This window comes from Cupressus sempervirens, chromosome 5 (genome assembly GCF_028749045.1).
Source record: "Cupressus sempervirens isolate cs-2001-9-10 chromosome 5, ASM2874904v1, whole genome shotgun sequence".
NCBI lineage: Eukaryota > Viridiplantae > Streptophyta > Pinopsida > Cupressales > Cupressaceae > Cupressus > Cupressus sempervirens.
Genome location: NC_143122.1, coordinates 527,111,765 through 527,124,585, shown reverse-complemented (window position 1 = coordinate 527,124,585; position 12,821 = coordinate 527,111,765). Strand labels below are relative to the sequence as shown.

The following is a 12,821-nucleotide window of genomic DNA, read 5'->3' as shown; positions in this document are numbered from 1 at the left end:
AATCCATAATACCAAATCTAGTCTAGTCAAGATATCAGAAGTGTATTTTCCTTGATTTAGGAAAATGTAAATCCCCTTTTGCCATACTTCTAGACCTAGGAAAATAGTGCACAATCCCTAGTTCCTTCATATCAAATTCAGCCACAAGTTCTTGTTTGCATTTGGCAATATGATGATCTTCACCTTGTTGATGCAAGTTTTGTATCACTTACATAACATATTAGCAAAGAAACGTGAATCGGAATCGGAGCGGAATCGGCAAGGCCGAATCGAATCGTGAATCGGCAATGAATCAGCAAATTTGAAAAAACCCTTTAAATTTAAAGATTTTAACAATTTAAAACTTATTTCATGCACCCTTTATTGAATATAACTTAAGCACACTATAACATCATCAAATAGAAGTTAAAACTTAACATACATAAACATGGAACATAAAATCCATCACATAAGTAACTATGTTATCTAAAATGTAAATTGTAGGCTAGCTGAAGTAAATAGAAATCAAATGATCATAATGATTTAAATCATAGAATGTATGTAAGATGATCCATAAGACATCAAATCATAAATTTATGTAAGAATCTAAGATGAAGCTCCATGAAAGTTTGAAACATATGTCTATCAATGATTCAGTATCAATATTTGTAAACAAAATATAAAAACAAGGCTCCAGCTCAAGCCTCAGGCTCATAGTCATCATCATCCTCAACATCATCCTCAAGCTCGGCTACAGCTTCAGCCTCAGCCTCTGAGTATCCAGTCTGCCTAGTAGCAAGGCGTCTAATGTAGGTCCTAGAGGACTGTCGAACCATATCTCCCGCATATAAGATGGGCTCACGAATGTCGCTAGGGCCTGTGTCTGTGCGTGCACGTGTGCGTCTACCAATGCCTGAAGAACGTGCTCTAGCTGCCTTAGCCTCTGTATCCACCTGGTCAATCCACGCACGGTCTTCCTTAGTGAAGACTGGATCTACAACCTCTGTGAGCCACTCTGATTCTGGATCAATCTCCTCCAGAATGATTGGAGAGGAGTCAGTGCCCAAAATCTATCTGATCCTAAGACGGAGGTTGTAATGAACGAAGACAAGATCATTCAACCTCTGCACTGTCAACCTGTTTCTCCTCTTCGAGTGGATGTGCTCGAACATGGACCAACTACGCTCACATCCAGAAGCACTGCTTGGCTGACTCAGAATACGAATGGCAATTTTTTGAAGTTTTGGGATTGTGGCCCCAAACATTTGCCACCATCTATCTGAAATAAGGGAAAATAAAAATAATTAGTCTCATTTACAAATTACAAATTACAAGTTAACTCTAAAATTACATAGTCAACTTTAAGTTTAGAATCTAGATTCATGAACATTGAATATATTATTTAATTTTTACCTGGCTGTATTGTTTCCCAAGCATCTATGGCTACCCTGCTAGAGAAAAGTGGTCCTTCTTTATTATTGAACTTATCAAGCTCAATAATTGCAGCACTGCTATCCTCATCAGTACTCAACCTCTGGATCACTGTATATAATCCGGTGAGAACCTCCTCATCCGCCTTGAAGTCAGGACGGAAACGAAATGCCGAATTCAAAAAGTAAGTTGCTGCATGGATGGGTCTGTGGAGCTGATTCTGCCATCTCCTATCAATGATGTCCCAAATAGGGGCATACTTCTCCTGCACTCCTGCATACTGAGCTCTAATGGCCTCCTTGGCCCTATCCATGCCCTCATATATGTAGCCCATAGAGGGCTTCTCCCCATCAGCAGTTCGTAGGAGAGATACAAGGGGCTCAATGGCCTACATATAAAGTAAAACAAAAATTTGAGTCAAAACTTAAACATAGAATAATTCAATAATATAACTTAAGGTAAAACTAAATCATTAAACAATTAGCATAGTAAACTGTAAAATATTAAATGTTAAATTGCAATAAAATTACCTTAAGGATTTCTCTAGCAGGTTTCCAAAAACCATCATCATCAAATATGCAATCCACCACATCTATCCCTGCAGTGGTCGTAGCATAGGAAGATGAAATCCACTCCCGCCCAACAAACATGCTCCTCAAATCATCCCTTGATGTCAACAAGGACTGCAAGGTGATGAAATTCGAGGCAAACCTCGTGATCCCTGGACGAGCTAACTCTTTGTCTCCTGTGTACTTCCTCATTGTGCTAAGGACAAATGAATGATTATAAATAAACTTGCATATGTTTTTTGCCCTTTCCACACATGACTTGACCCACTCAAGTTTGCCAATTTCCTCCAACATGAGGTCAAGGCAGTGTGCTGCACAAGGAGACCAAAATATGGTGGGGTGCCTTTCCATCAAAAGTTTGCCTACAACAATTTTAAGATAATTAGAAATTCAAATTTCAAACATGTTAGAACTTAAGAAACTTAGAAATTCTAAGTTAGTATTAGAAAAAGTTCAAAATTCAAATAAATTTATTTTCAAAACTTAAAAAGTTAAAAGTTTACCTGCAGCAACATAACTTGCTGCATTATCCGTCACCACTTGCACCACATGTTGTTCCCCCACCTCTGCTATAACTTCCTCAATAACCTCACATAAGTATGTGGCATTTTTTACATGAGCAGAAGCATCAATGGATTTGAGGAAAATGGTATATCCTACAAGTAACAAAACAACGAATTATAATTACTATCAGCAATCAACAAATCAACATTTGAAATAGTCAATCACGATTCAAAATTATGTATGTAGGAAAGTAGAATGATCAATCACCTCCACAGGATACAAGAAAATTGAGGAGTGTTCTTCTCCTCCTATCTGTCCAACCATCAGTCATGATGGTGCAACCCTTTTCGATCCACTCCTTTCGGTTGTCCTCAAGCTCATGCCTCATATCCTCAACCATTTCCTCTAGGAGGTATCCACTCAACTCAGCCTCAGTTGGGGCTTTAAACCCCGGACCACAAATGGTAACTGCATCTATCATGTTCTGCCAATAAGGAGTCCTGTCACAAATAGATAATGATATTGATTAGAAATTTAGATGTCAAAAACTAAAATCATAAAACAAGTAGATATAATTAAAGTTTTACTTTTACTTTTAACTTTAACTTTGAAGATAACAAAGAAAAAAGAATCAATTACCTAGCTGCAATAAATGGAATGTTGCAAAAGTACCAGAATTTGCAAATCTCTTTTCTGGCAGCATCATGAATCTCCTTGTTCAAACCCATGCCCTCAAGCGTGGGTTGGGAGCCAGGAGTAGTGCGGGGCACAAAGTAACTATCCATTTTGTTTTTCCGCACTCTAGGCCGCAATAGGTTGGTGTTGGACTCTGTCTCAGTATGAGACCGACTACCACTAACACTCACATGAGCACTAGCACTAGGATGAAAAGGAGGGCTAGAAGAACCCTCTCCAACACAACCTACGGATGCGGAAGCTGATGCAGATGCACTTGCAGATGTAGATGCGGTTGCGGATGTGGAAGCACGGGAGCCAATACCTCTTAACCCTTCAAGTTGCATTTTCTTAGTCAACTTGTCTTGTTCAATTTTTTTTAATGCCACTAAACAAGAGTGTTTTGCCTCAGCGGTTTGATGAGTGCAAACTGTGACATCATGGCTAGGTATGCCAGCAATGTGGTATTTCAATCTATAGATACCTCCCGAATTTATTTTTTCTTTGCAAAATATACATTTTGTTTGATATTTGGTTCTCCCAGGAAACTCTTCATTATATTTCCAGCATTCATCTTTTTTACCCATTGTGGAAATTGGAAAATGAAAGCAATGGGCTGCTGCAATAAAAAAATTCATGTAAAAAATCAAAGTTTGCAACTAATAAACAAAAACTACAAAACAACAAACCCTAGTTTGCAATTTAGTAAAAATAAAAAACATTCAAGATTTGCAAATAAACACTAAAAAAATTTAACAAAAAATGCATACTACACTAACATGCAAAAAAAAAACCAACACTTACCTCTTGCAAATGAGTTGAGGAGTGTTGATATTGACTCCTTAATGCTCCCAATGCAATTTATGGCCTCCCCAGATGGACTTCTGATCTCTTTGGTGCTCTTCCTTCTTGCCGGTTGGAAACCTATGGATTCTCTTTTCTCTTCTTCTCTCTCACTCTTCCTCTCTTCTACTCATACTAAGCAAATAGAAGGCTCTTTAGGGTTATAACAAAGAGGAAAGTCAACTTAGAAAGCAAATAAAACATGTGTTTTTTTTTTTAAATTGAACTTTCTATCCTTGCTGCCACGGCCGATTTCTGGAGATTCACGATGGCGATTTTGGCGATTTTTGCCATGAATCACCGATTTTGGCGATTCAGGCGATTCACAGGAAAAAATCGCCACTAGCGATTTCCGATTCCAAAAAAATCGTGAGCCATGAATCTTATCGCGATTTCAGCGATTTCGGCGATTTCATGGCGATTTTTGGAACTATGCATATTAGTAATTGAATATCTGATATGGAGTATCAAACATACAATTCCCCTCTTGAAAAGTTATTGCTCATGGGATATGAGAATAACTCCAATGTTCCTCACTCTTGTGGATACTCGCTCAGTTTTATCGATGTGATTTGCTAGTAATCACGTAGGCAGCCTTATGCTATTCATTCAAGGATGACTTGGGCTTTGGTCGGATGATGGAGATGGTGGTTCGGTGTGGATACTAGATAGTGTTGATGGAAAGGTGATAGTGGTGGAGGGTGAATGGTTCTTATGACGGGTATATAACTCTCTCAGAATGAAATTCAACTACCCAACGACTTGCTATTCTACTCCTACTCCTATGAATGGAAAGGTTAGCAAATGCACAGGGATCGAATCTAATGAAAGCTAACCAGTGGCCCCACCTTCACAGATGCAATGATTCAAAGGAAAAATAAACTAGTTTGCCACACAAGGCTTCCCAACCAGCCATTAGGATGCTAGTGGTCTAGTATTGATCCCTATCAAACATTCCCTAACATCACCATACAATTAGTCATCTACTTCTACTCTAACAACATGAAATGAAATCCTACTTTAATCTGAGAGATGAGAAGAACCATGCAATACACCAAAATGATCATGTATATCCACCATGCAAGTCACAACAATGAATAGAGAACAATTTTGATAGTAACTTGGCAACAATCCTACAACATAACTCTCTCACAAATGTTACCCTAACTATTTGGAAGTAGAAAACGTGCAATAATACCAAAGGCTCTTAATCACCATGCAAGTCGCAACAATGAGAAAGAAAGCGATTTTGGCATTATCTTAGCAACAATTTCTCCAACCCTTTACAAATAAGAGCAAATGGCCTTATATAGGGACCAAAAATACAAAGGACGATGGAGATCAAAACAAGATCAACGATCCAGATTGGATCTTCAAAACCCTAATTAGGGTTGCCACCCCTGTTGGTGCCCAAAACCGCAGGTTGGAATCCTACGAGCCTTGCCTGCTCGATGCTGGGATATCCAACTGGTTAAGGCCAACTTGACAAAACTGAACAACACGGTCCAAGTTCCCTGCACTTCTGGCTCTGCAAAACCGAGGCGGGTGTACCTAATCCTGGACAACAGCTTTATATCCAAGATGCTTAAAGCAAATTAATTAGAATGCGCATACAATAAAAGCTTTCAAAATGGCAAAAAATATAGGAAAACTTTAAACTTGCGATTTATGAATTGAGAACAAAGGTAAATGATTGAAATAATGTTTTGAATAAAGAATAAATATAGATTAATGCGACATATGAATATATTAATTCCTCAAAGGAAAGAAATGAAATAGTTGCCAGCATATGGATTATGAATCAAGAGTAAAAGACCAGTGCCTAATTAAACGGGCAATCAAAGTCAACATTATAAGTTCAGACGTACAACTTTATAAAGTTTAATATAATTTAACTATAAACAATTTTAATAATTCAAATGCAATAGATCGATTATATAAACGCAATTTAAATTAGTCTAAAATGCACTTTAACTCCAGCGGAGACAAATTAGACATAAATACGGAAAAAATAAAATATTTCACAATATCTATGTTTATCAAATTTAAAATACAATAATGATCCAATACACATATCTGAATATTAAAATATTTATAGAAAATAAATTAAAAACATTTATAAAGGACACAACTTAATAAAAAATTAAAACTCTAATGCAAATAAATTAAATAAATACTTCCGAAAATAAAATCGTATTGGAGACACTCCTTACAGATGATCTATCCAATATAATTCAACTCCAGAATCACACAAAAATTTATTCCATAATTCACCATCCACTGGCTTAGTTCAAAAGGTCATTTTCTTTTCAAATGAAAAATATAATATAACACAAAATATAGCATAGGTAAAAAATTTAAAATATGAATATTGAATTGTCTTAAGTCTCTCCTTGGTTTGGCTTTTACATCTCATATTTATAAGTTTTAGAAGGGTGCCGGTTACTATACTAAACATCGTATCCCTTCATAACAAAAAACTCACCAAATTAATTTTATTTGGGTAAACTAACCAAATATATAATTTTATTTGAACCCAAACATAATCGGCACTTTAGACTATTTTCTTTTATATTTCTTGGGCATCATTTATTTCATCTTCTCCTACGCAATTCTTCACCCGTCAAATGACTTCCTTCATCCAATTGCAATCTGCCAAAACACACAAAGGGCACTATAAGGAAACATACGGGTGAATAATCTGATAGGAAACATTTACCTGAAGGCCCTGTGGACGCCATTGACATAGAGAGAGGCAAACCCGATTCAAAGATTGAATCCTGGAAAACTCGCATTCTTTCTCAGGCCATCAATGTATATCATTCCTCACCATAGAAAGATACAGCAAAGACTTTCGGTGCACAAGCATATATTTTTAAACTCTTCAATCTGGACACACAAATTTATGCTCTGAGAATCATCTAATCTGCATTATCATTAGTCTTCATATATTTCTGAAGACATAAAGTTTCATTTTATATAGCTTTCTGATCATACGCTTGGTGACTCCTGGACGTGGGATGAAGAACATCATTCATATGAATATCGCTGCCGCAGGAAGGTTACTATATTCTCCTATGAACTCAGCCACATCTCCAGATATCTCCATATAATATTCCATTTGATACAGTTTCTTAGTTAGTTTCTGCAAATAACTCATGGATAAGATAGTATTGAGGCAGGCACTCTCTTTTTTGCAACCCTGTCGTGAAAAGCTGTGGTATTGCACCACTTCCCTCTGAGATCAAAATATAGCCACTTTCACCATTCTGGTATTTGCAAACTAGATGGTTTAAGCTCCATATAATATGTGCTTGCAGCCTATTCAAATGGACCATGAAATTCTTGAGCAAAAAGTTTTACTCCTACATCTGTTCTTTGTTCAGCAATTGGTTTTCGTCCATAAGTAGAACAACTGCAATTTAGGACAATGAGTTCCAATCCCTCCCTATGTAGCTGTAATGTATCTTTATTCTTGTATTCCTTTCCTCCAAGCTGAAGATTACTTTTCCTCAAGTTATCTAAACCTGAAACCATGTCCCTTCTTGGTACATCATTGGTTCAAGCATCATGTAGAACAATTAGCTCCTTCTGTCTTGCCTCTGTAACAAATTGTTCCAACTCTTTGTAAGTAGGTTGCTTTACCATTGTTCCAATTAACGCACTTGTGCCATCCCATTTCATTAAATAAATCTACCAATCTGATGGATAAAATCTCAAAATTCACACAACCCCTCCTGATCCAGAAAGTATATTTGATGCTTCACCAACTCGCTGTTCTAGAAGTGCATATACTGGTTTGAAAGAGGCAAGGAATTCCTCAGCCTGTCTCTTCCAAGGACCAAATCCAAAGTCAGAAACAACTTGACCAATTGACCTCCACTGTGGGTTCACTATAAGAACAGGCCTCTTTTCAAAATCCTTAGCAAGTGATTTAATCTGTTTCAGTGTATCTGATATGGGAAACACTATAGCAGCCACTAAATTATTTGTAGGATACAAAACAGCCATGGGATCCATCTCACTTTCAAATTCTCCAAAGGGTTTTGACAGTATTTTGGAACTTCCTTCTGTCACTTGTAAACCTTGAAGAATTGATGTTACAACTCTGGAGCAAGCATTGAATTCCTCTCCTATACCACATGGATAGTCTTGTGTTACATTATATGTTTGTAACTTTGTATCATCTTCAGATGCCTTCATGACTCTCCAGTCCTATTTTCTTTGCTGCGATGTTTGACTTCAGTTCCTTCCTTTTTAGTTGTATTTACATTATGTATAAATCCACTCATCTCTGTTTCTTTACAGCCTCCTAATTTGCAGATATTTTCCATCATTCACAAATACTGGTTAAAATGTTATATAATCACATAGAATCTTGGGACTTCAGTATGCTTGTTACTCCTTTATCAGATATGATCATCATGCTATGATTAACAGTTCTGTTCAGTTATTTCTGCGTGTCATCATACATTCAACCTTTAACAAACGAACAAAAATCTCCTCACAGTCACCACACTCCGGATCTGCCTGGGCTTCTTTAGCTGGGATTGCTGCATAAGTATTTGTCTCAGTAGTTACTTAGCTATATCTGTGTGGCAAATGCATTGTAGATAGGAGTGCATGATTCCCATTGTTCCTGATATATTGTATTTCACACATGGCCAACAACATCGTGGTGCAGTGCTCTTGAAGTATGAACTGCTTATACCCTGTCATGGTCAGTTCAATGATGGCTAGCCTATAAATGGAATCTAATTTTTGGGCTCCATCAACCCCATCGGCCAATGAGAAGTTGCCACCTCGTCAATGGACCGATGAAAAAAGTCTAAAAGTGGCAACCAATGAAAAGGCGCCAAAATGGTGGCCAATCAGAAATAGACACTTGTCCTATTCTAAAAGAAAGAGAAATTGTCACTTGGGCTTATATCAAATGATCTTCTAATATAACTCTTCCCTTTTCTTTCATTTTCTTAGCTAAGGCAATGAACTTAGCTAGCCTTTCATTAACTTCTTCCATAGGAGGACAAGGTGTGTGCTTCACCCTGAGTTCCGCTAACTTCGCCACACTACTTGCTGCTTGTAGTATCTTTTCATGATCCTTCTCATATTCTTTCGCAAATCCAATAAAAGCATTGAGAGAAGAAAGGGTGTCCAAATGCTTTTTCTTCATAGCAGCCTTTCCTAACTCATCCAACCTCAATCCAAACTCTGTCTCATTGATATTCTCTTCTCTGATATCCTCAAAATCAAGTGCCATCCCAAAGTCGCTCATCATGGTTGAAATGGAAGTGTCGACGCTCGGGCTGTGCCGTGTAATCTCATTATGTATTTCTTTGCCAAGGGGAATTGTCCTTCCTTTAGTCTGTCCTTCATCCGTATCATGTCTACTGTACCAATATTGGTGTCGGTTATTCACTTCATTTTCGAGAAGAAAGGTGTTTTGGGCATCATATCCTCTTTGTCTTTCTTAGTGTTTGTCCGCTTGCGATTCTTACTTGCACTAACATCCTCCAACTCGTCGCCCTATTACGGGATGGTAGAGTGGTGGACCAGAAGGCTAGCAGAACCAAGGGAAGCAATCCTTAGACTAGAACGAAAGAAGGATATCAGCTTAAGGACCCCTTTCAACTTTAAATGATTAAAATTCACCTTAACCAATAACTGGACAGCAACTTTTGGAATTTAGGATCAGACTTCAAGAACTTCAAATCTACTTGCAAATCGGAAATTTATCATGTAATTCACCTCCAAATAAAATTGCCCAACCTCGGGCAAAAATCGCAACTCCCTGTAAAAATTAGAATTTGCAAAAAATTGCCAACACCATGAAAAATCTGCCCTCCAAAAAAAAGCGCTCAAAAGCAAGGGCCAAATCTGCCCAAGGAAGAAATCGCCAATGGAAAAGAAATCTGCCCTCAAGAAGGAATATAGCCAAAAATGGAGAAAAAATCTGAACTGCCCTTGCAAAGTGGCCCAATAAGGACAAAATCTGCCTTGAAACAAATTCGCCAAACACCAAATCTATTCTTCACAAGAAAACTCGCCCAAGCATGGAGAAGAATGAATGAGGAATGAGGGAGAAAGGGGGAAGGATCTCCTCTTATACCCAATTCCACATGTCTTCCCAGCTGGCCAACTTGGTCTTGGAGGGGAGAAAAAACAAAAATTAATTCATAAAATATGGCCCACAATTAAATACTTAGCTAAGAATTAACTTTTGCCAAATGAAAATTGCCAACTAGTTCTAAATTGCAAAAAGAAATTAAATGGTGCCTTGGGGTATTTAAATATTTCCATTTAATGAGGATTTAGTAATTAATACGTCATTAAAATTGGGTTTTGGCTAACCAAAAGCCATTTTTCAATATTAAATTACCAATTCCATTAAAGGCAAAAAGTTTTCAAGACAATTTTAATCTATTAAAACAATTTTTTGCAATTTCTATCCAAATTGATTTTGCTATGCTATTTAGAATTTTTTTTTTTACAAAAAAAATAAAATTGCCTCTAGAGTCAAAAATCGATTTTTGCAATTTAGCCTCATTTCTACAAAATTAAAATTTTCACCAAAGAAAAATTTAAGATTTTTCAAAACTCAAGTGTAACAAAAATTTCCCTTTTAAAAGATTATTCAAATTTACACAATTATATCCAAATTTTCAAAAGAAAATAGTTATGTACAAATTTACAATTTTATCCCGCCAAATGTTGCCTGTTGAATTTTGTCCGGCCTAAGGATGAAATTAGTTGCTCTGGAAAATCAAGCGAAACCGGGTGAAAAATAAGCTGAGTCTCTCCCACTGGCCTGAAGGTGTCCGAGGCTCAAAATTCTTTAAAAAAATTAAAATTGTTGGACAATCCGAAAGTTTACCAAGGTGATTAAAAAAAGGGGTCCCCAAAATTTTGGGGCAATGGTGTGAGAACCTCACAACACACTTGTTATTAATAAGTCATCAACATAAAGAACAAGAATTAACATGTCACTATTAGATATTTTGAAATATATGTTAGTATCGGCTTCATTTTTGGAATATCCTAGTTTGGAGAGATAGTTGTTTATTCTTTCATACCAAGCCTCGGGGCTTGCTTAAGACCATAGAGAGCTTTCTTCAATTTGCATGCACAAAGATTTCTTTCATGAGTGGCAAAACCTTCAAGTTGTTCTATTATCTTATATATACTTCTTCAATGACACCATTCAAAAATGCAGCCTTGACATCCATTCGGTGTATCTTCCACCCTTTGGATGCTGCAATGGCAATAATGGCTCTTACAAATGCATATTAGGCGACTAGAGAAAAGGTATATTCATAATCAATTATAACCTTTTGGAAAAACCCCTTGGCAACAAATCTAGCTTTGTGTTTTTTTAAGCTACCGTCTGATGCATATTTGATTTTGAGTAACCATTTTGAAGATACAACTGATTTGTCTTTAGGTTTGGGTACAACATCCTAGAGATCATTCTTTAGGATGGATTGGTATTCCTCGATCATAGCATCTTTCCAAGCTTGACATGTCAAAGCTTCTTCAACATTCGATGGTTCAATTTTAGCAAGCTCGGTCATAAGTACAACATAGCATGTTTGATTTCTTGTTCTCTTACTTTCTCTAAACACTTCATTAGGTTCCACATTATTTTCTTCAATCATCTTTCTTGCCCATAATGGTCTCTTCTTGTTGTTGGAAATTTCAACATTTTCAAGCTTAGATGATGAAGAAGGTTCATAACTTTCTATGATATTCTCCCTCTGATTCTCAATTGTATCTAATTTTGTGATTGAATCATCTTCAGTGTTTAGAGAAAGTTTATAGGCTACATCTTCTTCAAATTTAACATCTCTATTGATTTCAACTGATCTTTGTATTGGAACATAGACTTTGTATCCTTTGTTGGTTTCACTATAACCAACAAATATTCCTTCCATCCCAGAGGGTTCTAGTTTAGTCCTCTTTTCATTGGGAACATGAATGTATACAGGGCAACCAAAGATTCTTAGATGGCTTAAGTCTAGCTTAATTCCTATAAAGACTTCTTCGGGTGTTATATTCTCTAAGATTGAATAGGGGCATCTATTATGGATGTACACAATTGTATTTGAGGCTTCAACCCAAAATGAAAAATGTATGTTTTTATCATGCATCATGACTTTTGCAACTTCAATGATGGTTTTGTTTTTCATTTTTGCGACTCCATTTTGTTGAGGATTATAAGGTACTGTGCTCTCCCTCTTAATCCCAATAGAAATGCAAAATTCTTTAAAGTTTTCAGATATATATTTACCTCCATTATCTGATCTTAGAGTTTTTATTTTTTTCCTGATTGATTTTCCAGCAAGGCTTTAACTTCTTTAAATTTCAATAATACTTCAATTGACTCCTTAAGTTTTAGGATATATATCCAAGTTTTCCTAGAATAATCATCGACAAAAATTACATAATACAAAAGCCCCCCTAATGATGGTGTTGACATTGGACCACATATTTCAGTGTGGACAAGTTCTAGTACATTTTTAGACTTATGTTCACTTGGAGGAAAAGACCTCTTAGTGCTCTTCCCTAGAGCACAACCTTTACAAGTTCCAATATGTTCATATTTTAAGTGAGGTAATCCATTAGTAATCTTTCCTATAGTAGGTAGGGCACTGTATCAAAGACATCCTAATCTTCTATGCCAAATTTCATTATGATATGATGTTTCATGGCTTAGTGCATGGTGTTGATTATTACATAGTTTGTATAAGCTACCATCTCTAGTTCCTATAGGAATAGCATTCTTAATGTTAAAATTTTTTAGGCCAAAGTAACACCTTATCT

General features: G+C 36.5%; 3 protein-coding genes across 5 annotated transcripts in view; all 3 read right to left on the bottom strand.

Moving 5' to 3' along the window:
• LOC149557017 (uncharacterized) overlaps positions 1-12,821 on the bottom strand; it is a 138,829-nt gene that overhangs the window by 43,439 nt on the left and 82,569 nt on the right. The gene's annotated exons all lie outside the window — the stretch shown is intronic.
• Positions 519-2,298, bottom strand: LOC149557019 (uncharacterized). The gene is made up of 3 exons (XM_089785939.1): positions 1,941-2,298; positions 1,393-1,798; positions 519-1,258 (listed from the first exon to the last, which is right to left on the bottom strand). The coding sequence occupies exons 1-3, from the start codon at positions 2,271-2,273 to the stop codon at positions 1,050-1,052; spliced, it is 948 nt and encodes a 315-aa protein (XP_089642065.1). The 5' UTR covers positions 2,274-2,298; the 3' UTR covers positions 519-1,049.
• LOC149557018 (uncharacterized) lies at positions 2,463-3,239 on the bottom strand. The gene is made up of 2 exons (XM_089785956.1): positions 2,751-3,239; positions 2,463-2,635 (listed from the first exon to the last, which is right to left on the bottom strand). Exons 1-2 carry the CDS (start codon positions 2,962-2,964, stop codon positions 2,463-2,465), a joined length of 387 nt encoding a protein of 128 aa, XP_089642082.1. The 5' UTR covers positions 2,965-3,239.